Consider the following 23,912-nt stretch of genomic DNA (forward strand, 5'->3'; position numbering starts at 1 on the left):
ACTCAACTCCCTCTCACACACCTATTTATCTGAAGTGAGTGACTAACACATACACTGTGTCACTGGCACAGGTCTCGTGGCCAACGCCTTGCCATTGGCCAGATGACTTAACAATTATCATGATGATGATGATGATGATGATGATGATTTCTCAAGAAGAAGTTGTGACTGACTCTGCTCAGTTCTATTGTCTTTTGGCCATTTTTGCCTTAATGAACCAGTTATGACATTTGACCATTCAGCTATGCAGCTGGAGATAGAAATCTAAGAATCAAATTTGACCTGACATGATATGCACAGCACAGCATATATTTCACAAACTGTTCTCAATGATAGTTTGGTTTCATTTAAAAGGATAGTTCACCCAAAAATGGAAATTTGTATAATTTAGGCTATACTCACCTTCATATTGTTCCAAACCCGTATTACTTTCATCTGTGGAAAACAAAACAAAGATATTTTGAAGAATGTTGATAATCAAAACTCTTTTGGTTACCATTTACTTGATTTTTTTATAGTATTGTGTATAATATAATATAATATAATATAATATAATATATTTTAAATATCTTTGTTTATATGATATTCCATGCAAGAAGAGAAAATATTAAACTGATAGTTCACCCAAAAATGAAAATTCAGTCATTATTTACTTGTTCCAAACCTGTTTCTTTCTTCTGCTAAACACAAAGAGATTTTGAAGAATGTTTGTTACCAAACAGTTGTGAGGCACCATTGAGTAGGCACCAAAAGACATGAGGGCGAACACATGTATGCAATTTTCTCTTAAAACACTAAATGTCTAAAGTTGTAACCCAAAAAGGTTTACTATTTATTTGAACTCAAATCATTATTTCATCATTCAATGGGGGAGAAAATAATCATAATACACTTAAGGGAAGTCTCTAGACTTATTATACCATATTCATGAATTGAAGGTTTTAAATGTTCAAATCTCAGGTGGATGTTCTCAATAACGTGACAAAGAAGAGTTAAGTGAGTCCTAACTGATATCCACCTTGCTCATGGCCACGCCCCCAAACACGCGCACTCAGTTTATCAGGTGGTGCGTGAGAAAGAACTTTACATGTGTCCTTCCGAGACCGAGCTCATTTACTCACTCTCCCACCCCACATATCCCACATTGATTCACACACGATGAAGGATGCTTTTTTTTTTTTACCCCTTTTCACACGCATTCACACTAAAGGATAGAGGGATTCTCTTGGATCTCATTTGGGGGAGTAACGCTGAAACAATCAGAGACAGACAGGTGAGTGACTCGTGTTGATCTTTCCTTTTTTTCTGACGATTTAGGAAGCATCTGCACTTGTAAATATTATAATACTAAGTATATACTTATTTTTAATGAGATTGTATCCGTGCGTAAACATCGTGTCTAATATGCGCCGTATTAAATTCCTTAAAAAAACTCAATTTTATTCACTTCCCCTGGTTGAGTAGCCTACAAGCACCCTAAAACTGTTTAGTCCAGTGTTACGCAACATAGACACACACACACACACACAACGAGTAAAGTCACATGATGTTGCCCATGACAACAGTGCGCAATTTATTACCAGCCAAAACAATATTTTAACATCACTACGGTTAATTTCTTAACCTCCTTAGTCACGTCACAATAACACATACAGTACGTGTGCATGGATATTATTTCCTGTCTGTAAACATTCTCCATCAGATATTCAGGATCCAAGACTGACCGATGCCTAAAGGATTTCAAGACAATCTGTCGCTTAGCAACCACATCAATGTACATTAGCTTTCACACAATCCCAAACTCAAATTGTATTAAATCATGTTCAACTGCTCACTGAATTCTTGCTTCAAGTGTGTGAGAAAAAAATAAATAATAATAATACACACGTGAGGTTACACAAGCTTTTATGTATTTATGTATATATATATATATATATATATATATATATATATATATATATATATATATATATATATATATACATATATTATTGATGTCAAATTGATTAATCATGTATGTATATATATATATACACACACATGATTAATCAATTTGACATCACTTATATATATATATATACTGTATATATATATATATATATATATATACTGTATATATATATATATATATATATATATATATATATATATATATATATATATATATATATATATATATATATATATATATATTAGTATTTGGAATGTCTCTCCTTTGCTTTTTAATATCCTGATATATTTATTTAACCTAAAAATTTTATCTATAATAGATTTTAAATCCCACATTTTTTAATGTAGTCTCGGACATTTGGGCCCGTTTGTATTCTGTTGCATATCAAAGCAGACAGGCCATAAAAATTAGCTCATTTTGAGATCAAATAATGAAATAATCATTAAGTGTCCATACAGGCAGTGTGACTGGGTTTGGATTAATCACCGGAGATACTGTGTGCGTATGAAGGTGAAGTTAACGCTCTCAGGTGCATACTCATATGGAGCTGTCTTTCCTGTCAGGGAAGGTTCATTCTGCTGAGTCAACATAAAGGTTCTCCCTGTCAGCACTTCTGACAGTAGGGCCAGAGTGTGAGAGGAATATTTTGTCGTTTTCTTATCTTGGTACTCTATCAGATCGTAAATTATGTGCATGTCAGTCTTCACAAGGTGTCTCTCTTTGAGGTGGTTCAACTGTCACTGTGGGTGTGGCTCAATATTCCTGCATTCCTTTTGTTTATACTTCACACTTGAATTATTGATGGAGAAGCGTATTGCAGCCTTGCTTGTATAAGTCTTGTTTGAATCCTATTCATCACGGTCATGCATCACTAAACATGGCACAAACAGTCCTTGTTATTGATTTTCTTTAGGTTCATTTAGATTCAAGGTCCACCATCACCAACTGATTTTAGCTTGAACTCAAATTAAATTGAGTGCATTCATTATCTGTTTGACTATCTAGTTGTACTTATAAACATGTATAAATAGATGTTTTTAAAACCAGTTTACCTGGTAAATGTTTAGAATGTCTATCAAACATTAAATGGAAAAATGCTATTTGGTGTTATTGTAATGTTGTAAGCATCCATCCATCCATCCATCCATCCATCCATCCATCCATCCATCCATCCATCCATCCATCCATCCATCCATCCATCCATCCATCCATCCATCCATCCATCCATCCATCCATCCATCCATCCATCCATCCATCCATCCATCCATCCTCATACATAACATTTATTTATTTATTCGTTTATTGCAATGAATATAGCCTTTGATGCTTTTATGGCAATGAAAAATAAGTCAACAAATCCACAATGTACTTGCATGCATAACACGTGCATGCCACGGGCCTTCATCCTTTGCCAAGGTTGGAGGTTTGTCTTAAAGCGAAGTCCGGTCTGGTCCCTCCCCTCACAGACGGGCAGCTGTTGCAGTGACTCAGTATCATGGAGGCGTGCAGCGGGACTGCAGCAGTGACACACGGCAGAGCTCCAACACCTCTGAAAGACGCATGCAGTCATGATCCCTGTGAAGGGTGAGTAACAGCCTGCAGACTTCTCCTCTCAGTCTACTTTGGCAACTGCGGTGCTCGATTATGGTTAGTTACATACCTTATAGCGTGTGTGTCTGTGTGTCTCCAAGGTTAGAAGAGGCATTTTCTTCACAACTGGCTGATTCTCTGCATAATCAGGTGCAATGCATGTACTGGTTTTTGCACACACAGGCATTTTATGTGTCTTGTGACTGGTCACCTTATTCTATTTCTGAGACAGCATATTTCAGCAGCACTGCATGCAGTAGATGTGAATTTGTCCCCTGAGGAGTAAATTATAGTGGTGATTTGTGTGCAACTGGTGCCCTACAGAGATGATAACAAGGACAGTCATCAATGAACGCTTGTACTGTACCACCCCAAGCAAGCAGGCATGGTTTAATGTAATAGTCAATGACGTGACACTGTATTTACAGTATTCTAACTATTATTTTTAAAAAAAATTAATTTAGTTATCAGGTGTTAACTGTTCTAATATCATGTAATAAAGTAAACGTCTGATCAAATAAAATTATTGAAAGGAATAACACATTAAGTACTATAGTTAATCTTTTTTATTTTTAAATAACAAACCTCATTCATTTTTTAATTTATTTCTCCAGATGCAACGAACATGTAGAAAAACACAAAACAGAAAACTATATAATAAACTCTCCTGCAGACCCTCATCAAAGTTAAAAAGCCTCAAATAAAAAAAAAATACAAATAAGATGTGTACACTTACTTGCATATATTAAAGTTGTTGTTTTTTACTACATGGTATTACCACACCAGTTATGCTTTTTTTTCCTTCTTGTGTTTTCTTTTTTGAGTGTTAATTTTTGGTGAAAAATTATCAACATGCAATATTGTTGGTGAAAAAGATGTGACAAATATGTAGTTTAAAAAATTAAAATGTTACCAAAATCTCTTTATTTTCGTTGGCAAAAAAATATGAGACTAAATATTATTCGTTTTTTTTCTAAATTACATTACAAATAACCTGTTAATTTGATGGCTTAAGCAGCATTTTCTCAAATGACAACAGTCATGATTAATTATTGAAATTTATAAGTTTTGAGCAAAATATCCATGATTACATTAACCATTATTGTGCAGCATGACTAAATGTGACTAAAATGTGACTAAAATTTCAACAAATTTCATTGACTAAAATTAGACTAAAATTCCAAAAAAACAAAAACAGGTTACGCTTTACTGAATATGATAATAACTACTGCTGTAGTTATATGATAAGACATTTGACACAGGAACTAAAAAAATAGCTGAAAAAAATATCATTATCGTGGACCCTCAATTCATATAATACATTCACTTAATTTTTATGTTTATGATTTTTTTTCTTGATTTCCATTAAAAAATTCTTTAAATCAAGTTGCATTCACTTGAGGCAAAATTACACAAGATATTAATTCTTGTTTTCTGAATAAAAAAATTGAGTTCGCAGGGCTGCCAACTCTCACGCATTGAGCGTGAGACACACGCAATTGACCCAATTCTCACGCTCTCACGCCACACCCCCGATTTCTCACGCTTAAGTGTCAACCCGGTAGGTAAAATGCCTGAAAGATGAGTTTATCTATATATCTACCTGTTGAGCCACTTGCGATCGACTAGTTATACCGCAAATTAGTTAAATATCCCGTAATCTAGAGTAAAGATATTGTGCTCCAAACCGCGCGCACGGCAGAGGTAAGCGAGCGAGAGACCTTGCGTTATTTTATCATAAATTCACCAATTTTTTTAATATTTTTTTCCTTGCTTATCCAAGTCCTTTGCTTATCAATCAAATGTATCTTGATTTAAGAATGTTTAGATATTTGTATTGGAAAACAAGACAAAAATACTGAGTAAGAAAATCATTGTTTTGAATGCTTGGAATATTTGAAACTCGCTATCCTGCCATGATGTTGCACCTGTGACTTTAAAATGGCAGTAAACTTTTGCCTCTTTCTTCCATGAACGGGATCAGGCATTTATAATTCAATCTCACGATGGTCTAATCTGCAGGAGGAAGGTGGAGTGTAGGATGCTCTGGAACAAAATCACTGACTCTGTCTTTTGTCTCCTGAATGAATCGCCTAAACTCCAGCCTTTTATTCCCTTTTTAAAGGCTTCCCAATCCTTAAAGCTGTTCCAGCTCACCTTTCCTTACCCCTGGAGTGCATCATATTTCAAGTCCTGTTCTTTGTTACTTAGGGTGGATTCATTTGTGACTGACTGATTGAAGCGATATCCTTGTGTGTAACAACACACAATAGTGTGCTTTTTTACCACCACTGATCTGATCTTCTATAATGTCTCCTTGTTTCGACCCTCTTGGTCATGTTCTCAGCTGCAGGGTGATCTGGGTAATGCTCTGGAGATTATCTGAAATGGGTGGATCATTTCATGAAGAGTAGATGTGAAATGAAGAGTGAGCTTTTAATTTTAGGAACAAGAAATGAATGAAACTTTTGAGCATAATTCATCATGCTTGGCTTATAAACTGTTCTGTCATATAATAGGTTTGTACATAATCTGATTGATCACAAGAGTGGTTTAACTACTACACATCCCAAACAGCTTTACCAACCGTCTAAAGACCTTATATAAGGTCCACAGTAACAAATCTGATTTTGTAATTTTCCCATATCTAAGATCCTAATGGACACATTGAAAACGCATTAGGACTGGCATGTGTTTGTTTAGCAGCTTTACTCTTGTGTTATTGACAGAGCTTGGCCTTGGTCAAATTGTAGCTAGTTGTTTGGTTATTTCCTCACTCAGAGGTCATGAGTTCAGTGTAACGAGTGGTGCCTCTCCACTTGGTCAGTTTATTGCCTGCATGTCCTGCTTGATTAGGCAGACAAAACTGTGAGGAAAGGAACTGGGTCAGAGGGAATATATCCAACGGAGCTGTGGCTCAGCTCTGCACATGTCCGGGACATATAGGAGCGGCAGCTTGTGTGGACCTGGGTTTAAGTCTACAAAAAGTTAAACTGCCCCTGTTATGCTTTTTCAAATATTTTACCTTTCATGCAGCGTGTAATATAGCTTTTTGTAAATGTAAAAGGTCCGCAAAGACAGAAGCGATTCTGAACTGCCTGAATTGAGTCACCAGTAATTCCAGTCTCACTTCCTCTTACAAATCTATGTAGGTTTGTTACAAATTTGCATAACTCTAGCCTATGCTCTTCATTGGCTGGCGGTGAACAGCGTCTACTTTGCCCCGCCATCAAAACACTGTAGTTGTAGCTGAGGCCCGGAAGAGTTTGGTTTGTGTTACCGACATGTTGAGAAGATAAAGATGCTGTTTTCTGCGCTGCCAAAGCAAATCCACTTTGATGCACTTCCAAAGGATGAGGACTCTGATTGATACGGTACAACCGACGCCATTGTTATTGTTCGTATCGCTGTGCATCAAGTGCTGAGGAAGCCTCCGGAGCTGAAATTCAGATATGGTAATGGGGGTTTCGTTTCTGACACTCGCTGTAAGTGGTAGACCAATGGGGGGGTTTAGAGAGCCCAAATCTTTGAATGAACCGTTTTCAGACTCTGAGAAATGAGGTGATGTGCAATGTATTATAAGAAAATTAAATGTTATTTTGTATCTTGGATACCTTGACATACTACATTATTGTATTTCACCTGAGAGAAGTTTGTCTTTTCATCAGAAGATTGGGTTGCATTTTCATGTAATGCTGAATGTAAAATCCTGTCATTTACTCACCCTTATGTTGTTGTCTTTTGAAAAAACAAAAAAGAGTTACTTTTGAAAAGCATTATAAAAAAAGTCAATATGATTTTTGAGTTATTCTTCTGAAGTCATACGATAGCTTTTTTTGGTTGTCATATTGTGGTGTCAAGATTAAATGTGCGTAAGCAATGAATGAGATTTGAAAATTATGGCAGGATTATCATTTTTCAACAAAAAACGACTTAAGGCTGGAAGACACTGCACAACTTTTAAAATCTCAATAATGAATAAAGTCTAAAGCAAAAAACTAGTTTGTTCACATAATACACTGATTTTCTGTGTCCGACTGCCCAAAATCTGCAGAATGCTATGACTTTCTGCAACTAGCGTTAAAATCCTCCAGGTTGCAAATCGGTGCAAAGGTTGTGTAGAGTATTCCAGCATACGTTTTGGTCTTTTCCTCATTCAAAGCTGTTGTGTGGATTCAGAAGACCTGGGATATAGTATACCAGACATATGGATGGCTTTTAAGAAGATTTGTTGAGTTGACAACCTCTGATCACTGAATGATTTCACGGATTGGAAAAGAGCAGCATGAACATTTTACAAAACATCTTATTTTGTTTTCTCCAGAAGAGTAATAGAAATTTGAGTTGTTTTTGGGTGAACTATTCCTTTAAGACAATCCTAGTTCGGGAATTTCATTGGTGTTATTGCTTTGTGCCGAGTGATGCTATGCAGTGGTATGTATGTATGTCGTAGCGTAAGCTTATTTCAACATAGCCCTCTCTGATTCTCTTTTCTTTAAGGCCCCACCCAGAGGAGGATGAGGGGGAGGAAGATAGGAGCTTGCAGCCAGCAGAGACTGCAGGCTGGGAGGACGCCATTGCTGTTATGGTGCGTCTGTATACTGGATTTCTGTATGTCATGCTTCCAGCATTTAGAGTGCTGTAATAGTCTGTTTGTGTGCTCGTATATGCAGGCACGAGGAGCGCCGATGGTCCATGAACTGCCTGCAGAGTCTTCTCTGCGCTCATGTACCAGTACGGCCAGCATGAAGGTCAAGAACGTCAAAAAGTAGGTGTTTATATGTTAAAAGGAAGGTTTCTATAGAATTCATTTTCTGTGTTGTCTCCTTCAGACCTACGGAGAAGAATACTGATGAGCTCTTTTTGTTTTGCAGACTGTCCCTCACCAAAGGCCATTTTCCCAGGCTGGCAGATTGTGCCCACTTCCACTATGAGATTGTTGACTTTGGCTCCGTGCAGGTGAGGGGTTTTATGGTAAATGCAGTACTGATGAAGGCCACGATCACTCATGGTTGATGGGAATGTGTTAATTAGACTCTTGGCTGTGTTCTTGGTTTCACTGGTAGCAGATTATCCATCATGTTGAAATCAGGGCTGAGGTTTAAGTTACAAGCAGTCCACATTGGTCTCTGTCTGGCTATTTGATATCCTACGCTGACTGTGGAAAACGTCTTGAATAGCTGTTTCAATTTCAACGTTATTGTTCCTCCCCAAATTGTTAAATATATACAAGTGTCTATTTCCTCAGATAAATGCAGTGTGTGTGTGTGTGTGTGTGTGTGTGTGTGTGTGTGTGTGTGTGTGTGTGTGGCCTGGTAATCCCTACCTTATGGGGACAAAATGTCCTCATAAGGATGGCAATATCTGAAATCCTTGTTCGTGTGGGGACATTTTTTGGTCCCCATGAGGAAAACAGCTTATAAATCATACTAAGTGATGGTTTTTGAAAATGTAAAAATGCAGAAAGTTTTCTGTGATGGGTAAGGTTAGTGTAAGGGAATAGAATATACAGTTTGTACAGTATAAAAATCATTATGTCTATGGAAAGTCCCCATAAAACGTGGAAACACTACATGTGTGTGTGTGTGTGTGTGTGTAGAAATGCGTCCTTGCTGAATAAAATGACTACTTTCTTAAAAAAAAAAGCCATTCTGATCCCAAACTTTTAAATGGAAATATAATTTTTTTGGCCATATTGTACTCTTTCTATATGTCTCCGTGTCAGGTGGAGCAGCCAATGTAAAACTAGGAAAATGCTATTTTATCATAAACTTCTTAATTGTATTCAAAAATTGTTTGTACAGGTATATTTTGAACTGTCAAAAAAAAAAAAGTTTCAATTGTTAAATATCTTTTCATTGTTCCTGACTCAAAAATATGCATTACATCAATTTTGAAAATATATATTTTTTTAAAATCCTTTTTTGAAGCTTTATTGGTAACACTTTACAATGAGGTTTGTTCGTAAACATTAGTTAACTACATTAGTTAGCATTAACTAATAATGAACTGCACTTATACAGCATTTATTAATATTTGTTAATGTTAATTTCAACATTTACTAATACTTTATTAAAATCTTGTTAACATTAGTTAATCCACCGTGAACTAACATGAACAAACAATGAAGAGCTTTATTTTTATTAACTAATGTTAAAAAGATAAATAAATACTATAACAAATGTATTGCTCATGGTTTGTTCATGTTAGTTAATACATTAACTAATGTTAACTAACGAACCATATTGTAAAGTGTTACCGCTTTATTTTATGTTCTTATGCAAATGTTCTGGTATCAGCACTTTATCAGCGCAGGCCAGGATGCTGCATATGCTGCGTATGTTAATGTGTTGATATGTAAATGTGGGCCGTCATATGTTTAATATCTTCATAGTCATCATAACTATGATGATTAATGACATTAATAGCTGTGGTGGACTTAAAATGGAGATTTTCATTAGTTATATTCACTTGGCAGCCATTTTGGTTACACCCTCAAGCAACTAAAAACTCTTGTCATGTGTCTAAAAATTTTTTTTTGTATTTTTTATTTGTAATAGCACAAAAAAACATTTTTTTTAGCCTAGTCCAGTTATGTGCATTCTCGAGTAAACAAACTTTATCAGAATAGGCACTTTTAACTAAAAGATGTGATTTCCATTCGATGTTTGACACTGTATTTAATTTGTGGTCAGTCTGCTCCCCCTCTTCCCCCCATACTGTCTCTGCTAGAACATCAAACTAGGCTTCTCTTTTTTTTATTTCAACATATCAGGCCCAAAACACGTTTTTGTCCAGCCAGATTTTGCTATGCTGATGGATTCCAGCAGAGAGCAGCAGATATCGTTTCCAGTAAATACCACAGAGTCCCTCCTCAGTCTTTTTACTGTATGTACAGTAAACTGTTCTGAGAGCTGAGGGTGTCGTTTTCGATGCATCATGAACCGGTTACGGTGCCATAGCTGATGGACAGGAAGTTTGCCTTCATGTCTCACAGCTCTTTGCTCTTCGCCTCCATTATCTTGTGTGTTTCAGCTCTCAAGGTCACAGACTCCTGTGCTATTAGATCACATTCAAACTTTTGACTGCGTCACACTGACACACAGTGGCCGGGGGCTGGAGGAGTCCAGACTCACGCATGGACCAGAAAACAGATACTCAAGTTAAATAAGACATTTGATGTTTGTTTCAGAAGGAATGTTGTGCTTCTCTTTTGTTGCTTTCAAAGTTCATGGGCACATTTCAGCTGTTTAATAATGCTATATCAGTAAACACCTATCAGATAGCAGCAATTTTAATGCCATGGTGCCTTTTGTATGGACTCTAGATAGAAACCTTTTTTGTGCTGAGGACAATTGAACAAAACTAAAAGATCATAATGAATTTTTCACTTTTTAATATTTTTTTCAATATTTGTTGCCTTTTCTTTTCAGGGCAAAATAAACATTTTTAAATATCCTCCTAACATCCTTAAGATATCCACATGATTATTTGTATTTATTTATATAGGTTTATGGTTAAAACCATAAAAATATCCAAATTGGCACACATTTTTGTATGTGTAAAATTAACTATTTTTATTTGTTTATTTTTTAAGCTGCCTTATTTGATGTAAACGGAAACACTGACCGTGTGCATTTTGCTCACGTATGTGAGCGATGAAATATGAGAGAGACACACGTTTTGCCTTCAGGTCATTTGATCAGATATCACTACACAGAAACTCATATTTTAGGTTTCACATTATGTATTTCAGTAAAAGCTTTTTTCTATTTTGTTTAGTGAAACCTAAATCACTATCCTAAACAAAATGCAATGGCCCCAAAAGTATTTCTCCACACTTGGTCAACATTTGTTTGCAGCTGACTCTGGTTTCATATTATATTGTCTAATACATTGACATTCATACATTTTTAAATGTAGCTTTAGCTTCCATAAACTTATTTAGATCACTAGAATAACCTTGTCTGTGTTTAGTCCTAGAATAGGGTATTGAGTTAACATCCGTTCTGTGGCGTCTTCATGTACACCTTTGATGCATTCCCAGAGGTGGTGTGAATGTTCCACATTCCTCGGCTCAGGTTTACTGAGGAGCTTTCGGGATCCCTGCCTCTTCCTCACTAGTGCAGAGAGAGATGGAGGAAGAACCGGGCCAAATTCAGTGAGCTTTTACTGATCTCAGAACAGCCACCTTCATCTCCATATGAGCAGGTAGTTGGGACATTGATTAAGTCTCTGTGTTTTCGGCTATAAATCACCTCAGACAGAGGGTAGGGCCTCATGTGGCGCTGCAGCCCTCACTAACCACCATTTCATTAGAATGGACCCAAACCTGCAGGTTTCAGCAGGTTCCACTAACGGTGCTGCTGACCTGTGGGAGAGGGTTTCCAGTAAGTGGATCTATCTTGAAATATTGATACTTCTGCTATCTGAGCTTAATCTGCTTGGCTGATAATACTACTGGGTGGGCAACATCAATATTTTGTAATGAAACAGCAATGCATCAAGTCAGTTTTCCTGAAAACTCATGATCAAGAAGTCTCGTAGAATATGATATAGATGAATCCAGATCCAGGATGTACATTATAAAGTGGGTCAGTGCTGGATTATATGATTTATCATATTTTTTGAAGTCTGATTAATTTCTGATCTTTAGGTCTCCTGGCACTCCGCTTCAGGGGAAGATCCATGACATGTGATTGTATTGCTGACAATCCTTGTGTAAATGATGGCACTGTGCTGTAGATGGGCTGTGGCTCCAGATGGAGAAAGGTCAATTCATGATCACTGGGTTACTTTTTCTAGCTTTTATGTAACTTGAGGAATTTCCTTTTGGATTATTGCTACCTCTTTTTCTAAAAGCTTTTGCTGCAATTTATTACTTGAGTGGAATTTTAATCCACGGATTGTGTGACGTAAACAATCAGTTCAGTCCCGGTGTGGCTGTTGACCTTTGGCGTCTGCTTTTTACCCTTTTTCTTCACAGATTCTGCAAACTTAAATGCGTTGATGTCTTTTATTCAATATTCAATACAAGTTTTGAGTTGATCCACATGATCTCAGGTTTTCATAGATTCAGCCAAAGATTAAAAACAAAAAATTGGCATGTTTTTACAAGAGGAATTTTCCAAACCAGTGTTTTAACAAGGGCCTGTCATGGAAAGATTGCAAAGACTCGAGTGGAGATTTACACCACAGCATTCAGTTTTTAGCAAGAATTTTTTAGGCCATCTATATCTGAGTTTGACAACTCATTTAAAATGTTTAGTCGTTCTCTTCTGGGAATATGAGCCAAAAATATCGATGACACGCGGGAAGTTCCTACTTAATGCATAATTACATAATTCATAATTATATCGAAATAACAAGTTGCATTTAAGTGATTTTGGTCAGAATAACATTGACTCAATGGCAGTAGTCTAGTAGTAAATCTAGTTACAGTAGTTACTGTACTTTGTAGTTTTTCTGAGTATCAAAGATATTAGCAACTTTACTCCCTTCTTGACTACATTTTTGAATAAGTATACTCTTTACTACAGTACAGTAGTACTGTGTTTTGCCCTTACTCACCCAGACTTGTCAACAAGGCTATACTTTACACAAATGTGTGTGCATTAATGTAGTTGCTGAATCACCGGTGTTTCATATGAGATGAGCCCGAAACCAGCACGTCCAGTGCAGGCTTAAACTATTTCATTTTACTCAACATTATTTTATTTATCCGTTGTATTAAAGCGATCTTTTTGAAGGATATTGGTTTACTATGGCCTTTTTGAGCACTTGAGCTCAACTGAGACTTGAGTGTTTGTAGACGTTTAAGAGGCTGTTGTGTCGACCTTGATTTATTGTAACATCGAGGTGTTCAGTTTTATTTTTATTTGTTAAAATAAACATGTGATTTGCTCTCCTTACAAATCAGCTGATTCTTGTTTTTCCTGGCATGTGTCTTATAGGTGTGTTGAGGACTAGTGCATCTTTGAGCATACATTCATTATGAGTAAAATACTTGAGTAGTCTTAAAATCAGATTCTCTGAGGCTGTTAGCCAAGTCGTATTGAAATTGGTGACTTGTGACTTGTAATGGACTCAAGCATGGGTTTCAGGTGCTCTTTATACCTCTGCTCGGTGGGCAATTTTCAGCTTTCATTTCAGCTTTTCATATCCAGACGAATATTATTTATATACATATATATATATATATATATATATATATATATATATATATATATATATATATATATATATATATATATATATATTAGGGATGGCCCGATACTATTTTTTTTCAAACCGATACGAGTACGAGTATTTACATTATTATTATTAGTATCAGTATCGGGCCATCCCTAATATATATAAATATATATAATATAAATGCGATACACTCCCAACACAAAAAGCAGTGATGACTGTTGACTTTTAAAATGGACAATTCCTCTCTTCATATGTCCCACCCCAATTTACTCTTTCAATATAGGAAACATTTCAATACTGAAAAGTGAAAATGGTGTCAATTAAACCATTTCATGGGGTCTTTACATGTCATTGAAATAGGTTTTTGTTCTTGAGAGTATTATCTTGCAGAAAGTAGGCAGAAATTGGCAAAGACATTTCTTCTAAACAACAAAATAATCAAAAAAGAACCTATATAAAAATCTATGATCATTCTATGATACTTTTGAAAAAAAAGTGTATAATTTAAATTATATTATTTTATATTTTGATTCTTTTAAAGGGTACTTTTGTTAAATAAATTGTCACCACTGGATGTCTGATGTGAAATATTCATCCCAAAACATTGATGCATCTGTCCTGTTCTGAGCTCTGTATCTGAGAGTACAGCTCCTTTCTGCATGGATCCAGTGGGAGGACTAACATCCAGCGCAGGGAGGGGCTAAGAAGGTGGGGGTGGGGGTGAGGAGGAGGGGGGGGGGGGTGTTGCTCCATTTCTATATTTGTCCAATTCCTCAGTTGTAATTAGACACAGCATCATGCACATCCCTCTACTGCAGGAGAGGAAGATGGGAAAAGGTCTGTGTTTTCAGACGGGATGTGTTTTCACTGCAGCACACTGCTGATTTTCATTCCGGTCTGAATCCGTTTGTTTTTGATGAGGTGGGCTGACTGAGCACAGGCTGCTGGTCTGTGGGGGTGTGTGTGACGGGTTACTGCGTCTGCGTGCAGCAGCCATGCAGAACATCAGGAGAGAGGCTGAATAAGGAAAAGATCAGGTGTGAGACGGTAGGGAAATCTTGGGTTGGATCTGTCAGAATGGGCCTGAGCGTGCCGAATAAGGCAAGTCAGACGGCGTATCAGTGAGTATCCATCTGTTTTATTCAGGATAATTAGAACCACTTTGAGGAAATTAAAATCCTTGCCGCATTTGTCATGTGGTCTTACTATTGTTTAAATATACAGTGTGTGTGTGTGTGTGTGTGTATATATATATATATATATATATATATATATATATATATATATATATATATATATTACACTACACTGTATATCATTTTTTGTGCATTCTCTAGTTGCAGTATTTTTGTCTTTTCCCCTCATAGCATCACAGAAATTGTGAAAGAAAATATTATTATTTTCAGAGGCTCCATCTTAAATTAAGTTTTTATTTTTGTATTATTCTTTTTCTTACACCATTGGCAAATTTTGATTTACTAAAGAATGTAAGATTTAGTTTTAAAACAATTCTAAATTGAATAAATTATTTAAAATTGTCTTAAAATCTTGCATTTCAAGTAAATTTGCATTGTTAAAGCTTTATTTATTGATTGGATGGATGGACGGATAGATGGATAGATACTTTTATTGGTTAAGGATTTGGATTTCTAGTGCATTTGCAGGGTTTTTTTTGTAACCAGTATTGTTGATCCAAAATCTTCTAATTCAATAAGATGCATTAGGACGAAAACATTCAATTCAATTCAATTCAATTCAAATTTATTTGTATAGCGCTTTTCACAATACACATTGTCTCAAAGCAGCTTTACAGAAATTGCATTTCGGAAATGTACATAGAAAAATACAGTTAGTTAATCAAGTATTAATTTATGGCATAACATATCGCCGGCTTTGAGTCGTCTCTTCACAGGCGTCGAGTCGTCTCTTCACAGGCGTTGGGGCATCTGAAGTCTCCGTGAGAGGCTGGATACAAACTGGAGCTGACGAACGCTATTTACCTCGGGACTAGCGTCCCGAGATAACAGCAGAAAGGCAGATGGGAAATAATTAGCATAGCTGATGTTCATAATGTTAATGCATTCGAACCGATTCAGCAGTATCAAAGGTTAAGCATTAAGTGAATGCTTGGTTAAAGAGATGCGTCTTTAATCTAGTTTTAAACTGGGACAGCGAGTCTGAGGCTCGTACAATATCAGGAAGGCTATTCCAGAGTTTAGGAGCTAAATGCGAGAACGCCCTCCCTCCTTTAGTGGACTTAGATATCCTAGGAATGACCAGAAGCCTCGAATTTAGTGATCTTAAAGAGCGCGATGGATTGTATGGCGATAGAAGGTCTGTTAAATACACAGGAGCTAAACCATTTAGGGCTTTATAGGTCAGTAGGAATACTTTGTAATTGATACGTAACTTAATAGGTAACCAGTGTAGAGATGATAAAATAGGTGTTATATGATCATATTTTCTTGATCTAGTAAGAACTCTAGCAGCTGCATTTTGCACTAACTGTAGCTTGTTAATTGAGGATGTAGGACAGCCAGCTAATAAAGCATTACAGTAATCTAGTCTCGAGGTCATGAAAGTATGAACTAACTTTTCTGCATCAGAAACAGATAGCATGTTGCGTAGCTTAGCAATGTTTCTAAGGTGGAAAAAGGCTGTTCTTGTAATATATGAAATATGATTTTCGAAAGTCAAGTTGCGGTCTAGTATAACACCCAGGTCTTTTACTGTAGTGGACAAAGTAACAGGACATCCTTCTAAATTAAAGTTGTATTGTAAGGGATTTTGTGGGTAGTTTTTTGGACCAATAAGTAGTACCTCCGTTTTATCTGAATTTAATAGCAGGAAATTACACGTCATCCAGCATTTTATATCATTCTAACAAAATGCATTAATGTGCATTATTTTGATGAAAACATTTGTGCTTAGAGGAAAGATTGTGACGGATCTACTGTAAATCAAGTGCTTATACTGCAGTTTGTATTACTTTACTGAACTGCAATTGCTAAGTAGGTCAATAAAGCTTGTGTAAGTTTCTGTTAGTTTTGTATATAAATAATCAATGCTTTAATTTGTTTAATGCACCTTTGAAGTGGCTCAGTGTTGGATCGGCATTTTTTATCAATTAAAGGGAACATCAATTAAAGAACCCAGTTCTTGTCTTTTGTGTGTGTGTGTGTGTGTGTGTGTGTTGAATGATGCATGGGGAGTCTGTATTACTGAGATGATGCAGAGAAGTAAATTACATCAGACACTACAAAGACAACACTGCTTTCTGTCTGGAGTTTACCAGACTAGATGCTTCATTTGCATATTGAAACGTCTGAATCACAGCAGCTTATGGAGTCAAGGGTCGAATCACATTTGCAGGGACGAGAAGATGCTTTGATGTTTTATAGAGGACAATAATACACATCTATAAAACATCACAACATCTTGCTGGGCTCAGCCAGCAGCTGTGGAAACTTCTTAGGAAAAGGTTTGGTGATACACCATTGTTTTAGGAATATTCCTTGATGTGTTGGCTTTCTGAAACCAGAACGAATCAGGCACTATTTTTTTTATTATTTAATTTTTTTATGTATTTGTAGATCTCTTGTTGCCTCTGTGTCACCAACTCATTTTTTGTTAGTATATTGTAGTAGGGGTATTAATTAATTACATTCAGAATCTCTCTCTCTCTGTGTGCATGTCTCCACAGCTGTCGTTACCTGAGGATCGGAACAACCTCACACACAATGGCCTGGACTCAAAGGAGTTAATGTATCTGGTCCAGATATGTTGCCAGGTAAGCTTGTTTCACAGGGGGGGGGAAATCTGAAAAACTAGAACCTCTGTATCCTTTACTGAAAAAATATCATCTAAGGATCACTGATTTGTTATGGCAACAGAGCAAAAGCTAAGCCCACTGCCATGCTAAGAAAAATGGTGAAGTTATAAAAAGACCTTTTAAGAGCTTCAGATCAAACAGGCTGGCCAACCGCATGCAGTTTGCAGAGCAATTTATCCGTTTCATGGAATGCGTCCAGATTTAGGAAAAGACAGGATTTTCGAAGAGGATTTTGAGGCCAAGAGGAAGACAAAGCTGTAAATGTAAATACTCTCGGTCCTGCATTTCTTTTGTCATTCCGAAACAATGGGGGTGTTTTTTGCTCTGGGAGGGTTTTGTACTCGTCCACAGAACTTCTAGAAATATAAAAATTCAGAGCCCTTTTTTTGTGCTGGTGAGTGTGAGAGCTGAAAGGATTTAGAAGATTCCCGCTCTGCTGTTTCTAAACCACTGGAGCAAATCTCATTGTTTTACAGCTGTATGAAGTCCACAAACCACAGACACGGATCCTTCAGAAAACATTCTATTATGCTGATTTGGTGCTACAAAAACATTCCTTATTATTATCAATGTTGAAAACAGTTGTGCTGCTTTATATTTTTGTGGAAAGCGTGAAACATTTTTTCTGAATTCTTTGATTAATAGAAAGTTTAATAGAAATTTTCTGCGTCCTTGGTGAAAAATTGGAATGATGATTTCCAAATTTTGAAACCAATATGCTGTATGCCATAATTATGACTTTATTATTATTTTGGAAAATATTTTTGAAAAACACTTTTGTTTGATCATCCATTTTGAATGGTTTCTCAAGGAGATTTAAAGATCAGTCTAACTCTTTCTTTGTTCATAATTATTGTTCTTTCTTTATTCCTGTTTATATGTCTTAGGGTCGTAAGTGGACAGTGAGGCGTACATATGAAGAGTTTCGTGTTCTTGACAAGCACCTCCACCTATGTATCTATGATAGAAGATTCTCTCAGCTTCCTGAACTGCCCCGAATAGACAGCCTGAAGGACAAAGTCGAGGTAGGTTCACCTCACATTTAAAATTGCAGCTTATAAATTGAGTACACTGTCTGCATGTATCCTTGGTAAAGACAATACATTGCATTGTGTAGTGAAAATTCAAAATGTTGGATGAAAAATGGTAATGTTAATGTGATCCAATTAATATTGAAGTATTGATTTAAAAATTGTTCAGTCTAATTAAAAACGACCATGTACTCAATAGAATGGTTAGAATAATCGTTAATCAAATTAACTTTCCCTACCTCAGTTCATCAATTCCCTTCTCTGATGATGATTTACTGGTGTGAGGGCGGGACAACTATTCAACGATCCAATACATTTCCAGTAGACAAAATTAAGTCCCGCCCTACATTTTTTCTTTTTTGAAAAGCTGTTTCACTAGGATATAAGTCACAATAGGGAAAACATTTGCAAATCCTGTTGCAAATCCATGCCAAGTTTAAAGCAAAAAAGAATTTGTTTTCGTTTTGCATATATATATATATTTCGAATGTACATATCTTCAGATATTTAAGTAGTTTAAGAGTGACTCGATTACATCATTCACAGAGCTTCATATGAGTGGACGGAAGCTAAAGAGTTCTTTTGGCAGGATTTGCTTGTTTCAATTCTCTGATTGGTGGATATTTCTCTGCAGAATCATTGGTAATGTAGTTTTTCACCAGGAATTTGGCACGATTATTAAAAAAATAAGTTGAAATAATGCAGGATATAGGCTTCAACAAAAGCATATACTATCTATTAACAGCCTCATATCTCACAGCAGGCATGTTTTGGACGAAATGAATGGGATTTTTACTTCCAGAGCTTGCCTGCTGCACTCTATTGTGTAGTTAGCTTAGCAACATGCTAATGTCAAACTCACTATGCTTCTTGTGCAGTGCTCTATTTATGTGTCACATAGTGTTGCTGCCTTTGTAGCACGTGTCAAATCCCTCTTGTGAGGTTAATTTCAGTTAGAATGCTCCATTAGAAGGTACACTGTTTGCCTAGTGTAATAGAAGCGAAGTGTCTTTGGAACAGAGTTATTGTGTTGGATCAATGGATTATATCTCAAAGGGATCACAATGAGAGTGTTGAAACTTGTCTCTTTGTTTATGATCCCTTCTCTGTGTCTGTTTTTTTCTTCTCCGTAGACACTTTCCCAGATGATTACTGCGTACATTTCCCGTCTCTCAGCCATCGCTGATAACAAGATCAACTGCGGGCCAGCACTCACATGGATGGAGGTATAATGTCACTCCTGTTTGTTTACCTACACTACACCTGAAGGCTTCCTGTGGCTGCCTGCCCTAATCCTGTCTCTTAAATACAGATGCAATTGCCAGCAAATTGACTATAGTGTATTTAACAAAAGAGGTTTCACACCTTTATTTTAACAACAGTAAATTCCTCACAATGTCTCATAAAACACAAACCCATTTTAGTACAGACTTCAGACCTTTGTGTATAATACAACCGTTCACACCCACTTTCTTATATCTAGTTAGTCATTAACAAGGATAGTAGACACCTGACTCAACTTGTCTCAATGTTCTCAGTCCATAAGCTGTTTGCTTGCTCTTTCCCAGCGTCTTGTGTAATTTCCACACTGACGTTGCACCTTTCAGGTCATCGTAAAAGGGAATATGAAATCACTACATAAGGTGATGTTTTATTGGTTACTGATTATATGAATGTTCATATGTTTTGATGCATCTTTCTTCACTCTCTTAGATTGATAACAAAGGTAACCACCTGCTTGTTCACGATGAATCATCTATTAATGTTCCCGCTGTAGCTGCGGCCCATGTCATAAAGCGTTACATCGCCCAAGCAGCAGATGAGCTCTCTTTTGAGGTATGGTTATAGTATCATTATACAGTATATGGATTTGGTTTACAATAAGTTTTTGGAGTAAAGTAACTGAAGTGTAATTTCTCTTCAAAAGGTTGGAGACATAGTATCAGTAATTGATATGCCTCCTAAAGAAGACACTGGCTGGTGGAGGGGCAAACATGGTTTTCAAGTGGGTATTTTATTTATTTTTTATTATTAGTTTTTTACTGTCTTTAATTTTTAATGTGCAGTTTGTTTAAAAAATAAAACCACCATATATTCCTCCTACAGTGTGTAATGGCACAGTTTATGCCACTGCATGTGTAATGTCATTAAAAAGCCCCATAGACCTATGTGTTGGAAAACTGTCATCACTTTAGAATTAGGTTTACTATACATTTGAGATGTTTTTGCAGCTTTTTTGTCACATCTGAGTCAAAACATCGACTAATTACAGTCATTGTTTCTCTTAGTGGTGATAAACGTGTTGTTAAGTAATTGCTACTGATACACAGGGCTATAAATAATGTATTCTTATTGTTCTGCAGCAAGATTGTAAATGTTATATACAGAGGGATTCACAGACTTATTCACAGCTGTGTCTTTAAGATATTTCAGACCGTTTAAAGAAAGTAATTATGACAATTTTACCTTTGTTGAAATGAAGTGAGATATGAAGCATTTAGAATTATTTTGGATTCACAGCATTCATTGTTTTGTCTTTCCATTCACAGGTGGGATTTTTTCCATCTGAATGTGTGGAACTGATTAGTGAGAAAATCCCTTCAAACGTGACCAGCTCATTGGCCAAACCAGGTACTAACTTTTTGCCTAGAATATTGTAAAATAGAGATAGTTTCTTCTATTAGAGAGATGACGCTCATCAGCTGATCAGTATAATTAAATGAAAAGAATGTAACACATTACAAAATAATTATTGCTTTTATAATAAGGAACAACTAAGACCATTCATTTTGAAGGATAAAAACATATCTCCTTTATATTAGTGTTCTATTATAGGTGCATTACTTTTTATTACATTTCAAAATAAATTTTATATCAGCCTTAGGATATGTAGAAGTGTTATAAGCTGGCAAAATAAATTTAAAAGCTTTTTAAAATTTGTAATTTTCTGTAGTGTCTAAGAAGCATGGCAAGCTGATCACATTTCTGCGCACGTTCATGAAGTCGCGTCCCACCAAGCAGAAACTGAAACAGCGAGGTATCCTGAAAGAGCGTGTGTTCGGCTGTGACCTTGGAGAACATTTGCTTAACTCAGGCCATGATGGTGAGAGGAGAGAGACATTTGAGGAAGTTTATTGCATCTATATCTTTCATTGAATGGTAATTTTGTGTAAATCATATTAAAACTGCAGATTTAATGTGTGTTCAACAGTTCCACAGGTCATCAGAAGCTGCACTGAGTTCATTGAGAGAAATGGAGTGGTGGACGGAATTTACCGCCTGTCTGGAATTTCCTCTAACATTCAGAAACTGAGGTGAGGTTTACAGTATGTTTAAAAAATTCTGTATACATTCTATAGTAATTTTTCTGAAGTATATAAAAATGTGCACAGAACTTACTAAAAGTTTGTTGTTGGTAAGGTTTTAAGTATTTTATGCTCACCAAGCCTTTATTTATTTGATCAAAAATGCAGTGAAAACAGTAATATTATAAACAGTTTATAGGATTTATTCACATGATGGCAAAGCTGAATTTTCAGCATCATTACTCCAGTCTTCAGTGTAAAATGATCCTTCAGAAATCATTCTAATATGCTGACTTTGTACTCATTGTTATTATCAATGTTGAAAACTGTAGTGCTACCTAATATTTTTGTGGAGACCATGATACATTTTTTTAGGATTCTTGGATGATCTTAAAGTTTAAAAATTATATAAAAGCAAAAGTATCAACTTTCTGTGTCTGCAGGCACGAGTTTGACTCGGAGCATGTTCCAGATCTCACAAGGGAAACCTACGTCCAGGACATTCATTCGGTGGGATCGCTGTGCAAACTTTACTTCCGCGAGCTTCCCAACCCACTGCTGACCTACCAGCTATATGAGAAATTTTCAGTAAGCTTCAAATTACCGCAACACAGATACATTGATGTTTTGTGTAGTACCAATATTGAAACACAGAGGTGATGTTTTGTGTGTAGTACCAATATTGGAACACAGAGGTGATGTTTGGGCATATTTTCCCAGGATGCTGTATCCGCAGCCACAGATGACGAGAGGCTGGTCAAAGTCCATGACGTCATACAGCAGCTGCCTCCCCCACACTACAGGTTAGATGAGTGCACAGCATCCTCTGCTGATGAGAAGGAGAAGTGCAGTTTTCTCTCTATCAGATGATTACCTAATTTTTTTGTGCTCATTAACTGTTAGGTAAATATGAGATGCATGATAATAATAAATAAAGAAATAAATGCATCTGTTTAAATATAAAGCAATATTTCACCCTAAATGGAAATTTTGTCAATATTTACTCATTCTTATGTCATTCCACACCTGTATGACTTTCTTTTTTCTGTGTAACACAACAGAAGATATTTTGAAGAACATCTTATGCTTTTTTTTCAGGACTCTCGAGTTTCTCATGAGACATTTATCCCGTATGGGAACATACAGTGCCGTCACCAACATGCACTGCAAAAACCTTGCAATAGTCTGGGCTCCAAATCTTCTCAGGTGATTTCAACAGTGCTTTTGGGTAAAATTGCCTGTAAAGATGTTATTTGAGTCAAATAAAAAGTTGAATTCATTCACTGTCCCTGAAATGTTGCAGGTCTAAACAGATTGAGTCATCGTGTTTCAGCGGTACCTCTGCTTTCATGGAGGTGCGCGTTCAGTCGGTTGTTGTGGAGTTCATCCTTAATCACGTCGATGTTCTGTTCAGTTCCAAACTCAGCACTCTGATCCGCCACAGCACAGGTAAAAAATGAGCCTCGGCAATTCTCCTCCCACCAGAATTGATTTTTAGATTAAACTCTACTAATGAGGATCTTAAATGAGCTCATAACTCTAACTTGAATCCACAGGCCACAGTACTTTAGCTCGACCCAAGTCACTAATGGTGAGCTCTCCATCCACCAAGCTGCTTTCTCTGGAGGAAGCCCAGGCCCGGACTCAAGCCCAGCTCAACTCTCCCGTGTCTCCTGACAGCAAGTATATCGATGTGGGAGAGGGGCCTGCCGCCCTGCAGGGCAAGTTCCACACTGTCATAGACTTCCCTTCTGAGAGGTATGTCAGTTTGTTCTGGTTTTACTCTTATGGTATTTTCATTATTTAGCAAAAATGCAGATGTGGAGTAATAACTGGAAATTGTTGCTGGTAAATGTAGGAAGAAGGGCTCAACCAAGGCAAAGAAGTCTCCTGTGGGAAACTGGCTTTCCTTCTTTAATATGGGAAAGTCGTCTGCTACTGCCAAGCCTAAACTGCACCGCCACCCCAGTGAGCCTAATCAGATGAAAACCACACCCCTTCCAGGTGCA

General features: G+C 36.5%; 1 protein-coding gene across 3 annotated transcripts in view; it reads left to right on the forward strand.

The window, feature by feature from the left end:
- The first annotated feature begins 1,045 nt into the window (after positions 1-1,045).
- The window catches only part of arhgap32a (Rho GTPase activating protein 32a), a 28,166-nt gene continuing 5,299 nt past the window's right edge, over positions 1,046-23,912 (forward strand). Inside the window, exons 1-19 of one of the 3 annotated variants that reach the window (XM_077208677.1) lie at positions 1,046-1,273; positions 3,368-3,535; positions 8,042-8,129; positions 8,215-8,309; positions 8,416-8,500; positions 17,439-17,525; positions 18,455-18,592; positions 19,732-19,824; positions 20,312-20,434; positions 20,526-20,603; positions 21,148-21,229; positions 21,552-21,701; positions 21,810-21,912; positions 22,347-22,491; positions 22,624-22,706; positions 23,002-23,109; positions 23,207-23,352; positions 23,460-23,661; positions 23,762-23,907. In XM_077208677.1, coding sequence (XP_077064792.1) covers positions 3,447-3,535; positions 8,042-8,129; positions 8,215-8,309; positions 8,416-8,500; positions 17,439-17,525; positions 18,455-18,592; positions 19,732-19,824; positions 20,312-20,434; positions 20,526-20,603; positions 21,148-21,229; positions 21,552-21,701; positions 21,810-21,912; positions 22,347-22,491; positions 22,624-22,706; positions 23,002-23,109; positions 23,207-23,352; positions 23,460-23,661; positions 23,762-23,907 — 2,041 coding nt within the window. In that variant the 5' untranslated portion in view covers positions 1,046-1,273; positions 3,368-3,446. Of the gene's footprint in view, positions 1,274-3,367; positions 3,536-8,041; positions 8,130-8,214; positions 8,310-8,415; positions 8,501-14,547; positions 14,857-17,438; positions 17,526-18,454; positions 18,593-19,731; positions 19,825-20,311; positions 20,435-20,525; positions 20,604-21,147; positions 21,230-21,551; positions 21,702-21,809; positions 21,913-22,346; positions 22,492-22,623; positions 22,707-23,001; positions 23,110-23,206; positions 23,353-23,459; positions 23,662-23,761; positions 23,908-23,912 lie in introns of those variants that run through there. The other 2 variants (XM_077208676.1, XM_077208678.1) reach the window with 2 other exon arrangements.

The sequence above is a fragment of the Siphateles boraxobius genome, unplaced genomic scaffold (genome assembly GCF_051911475.1).
Source record: "Siphateles boraxobius isolate OS27281-9 unplaced genomic scaffold, OSU_SipBor_1 6, whole genome shotgun sequence".
NCBI classification, from domain to species: domain Eukaryota; kingdom Metazoa; phylum Chordata; class Actinopteri; order Cypriniformes; family Leuciscidae; genus Siphateles; species Siphateles boraxobius.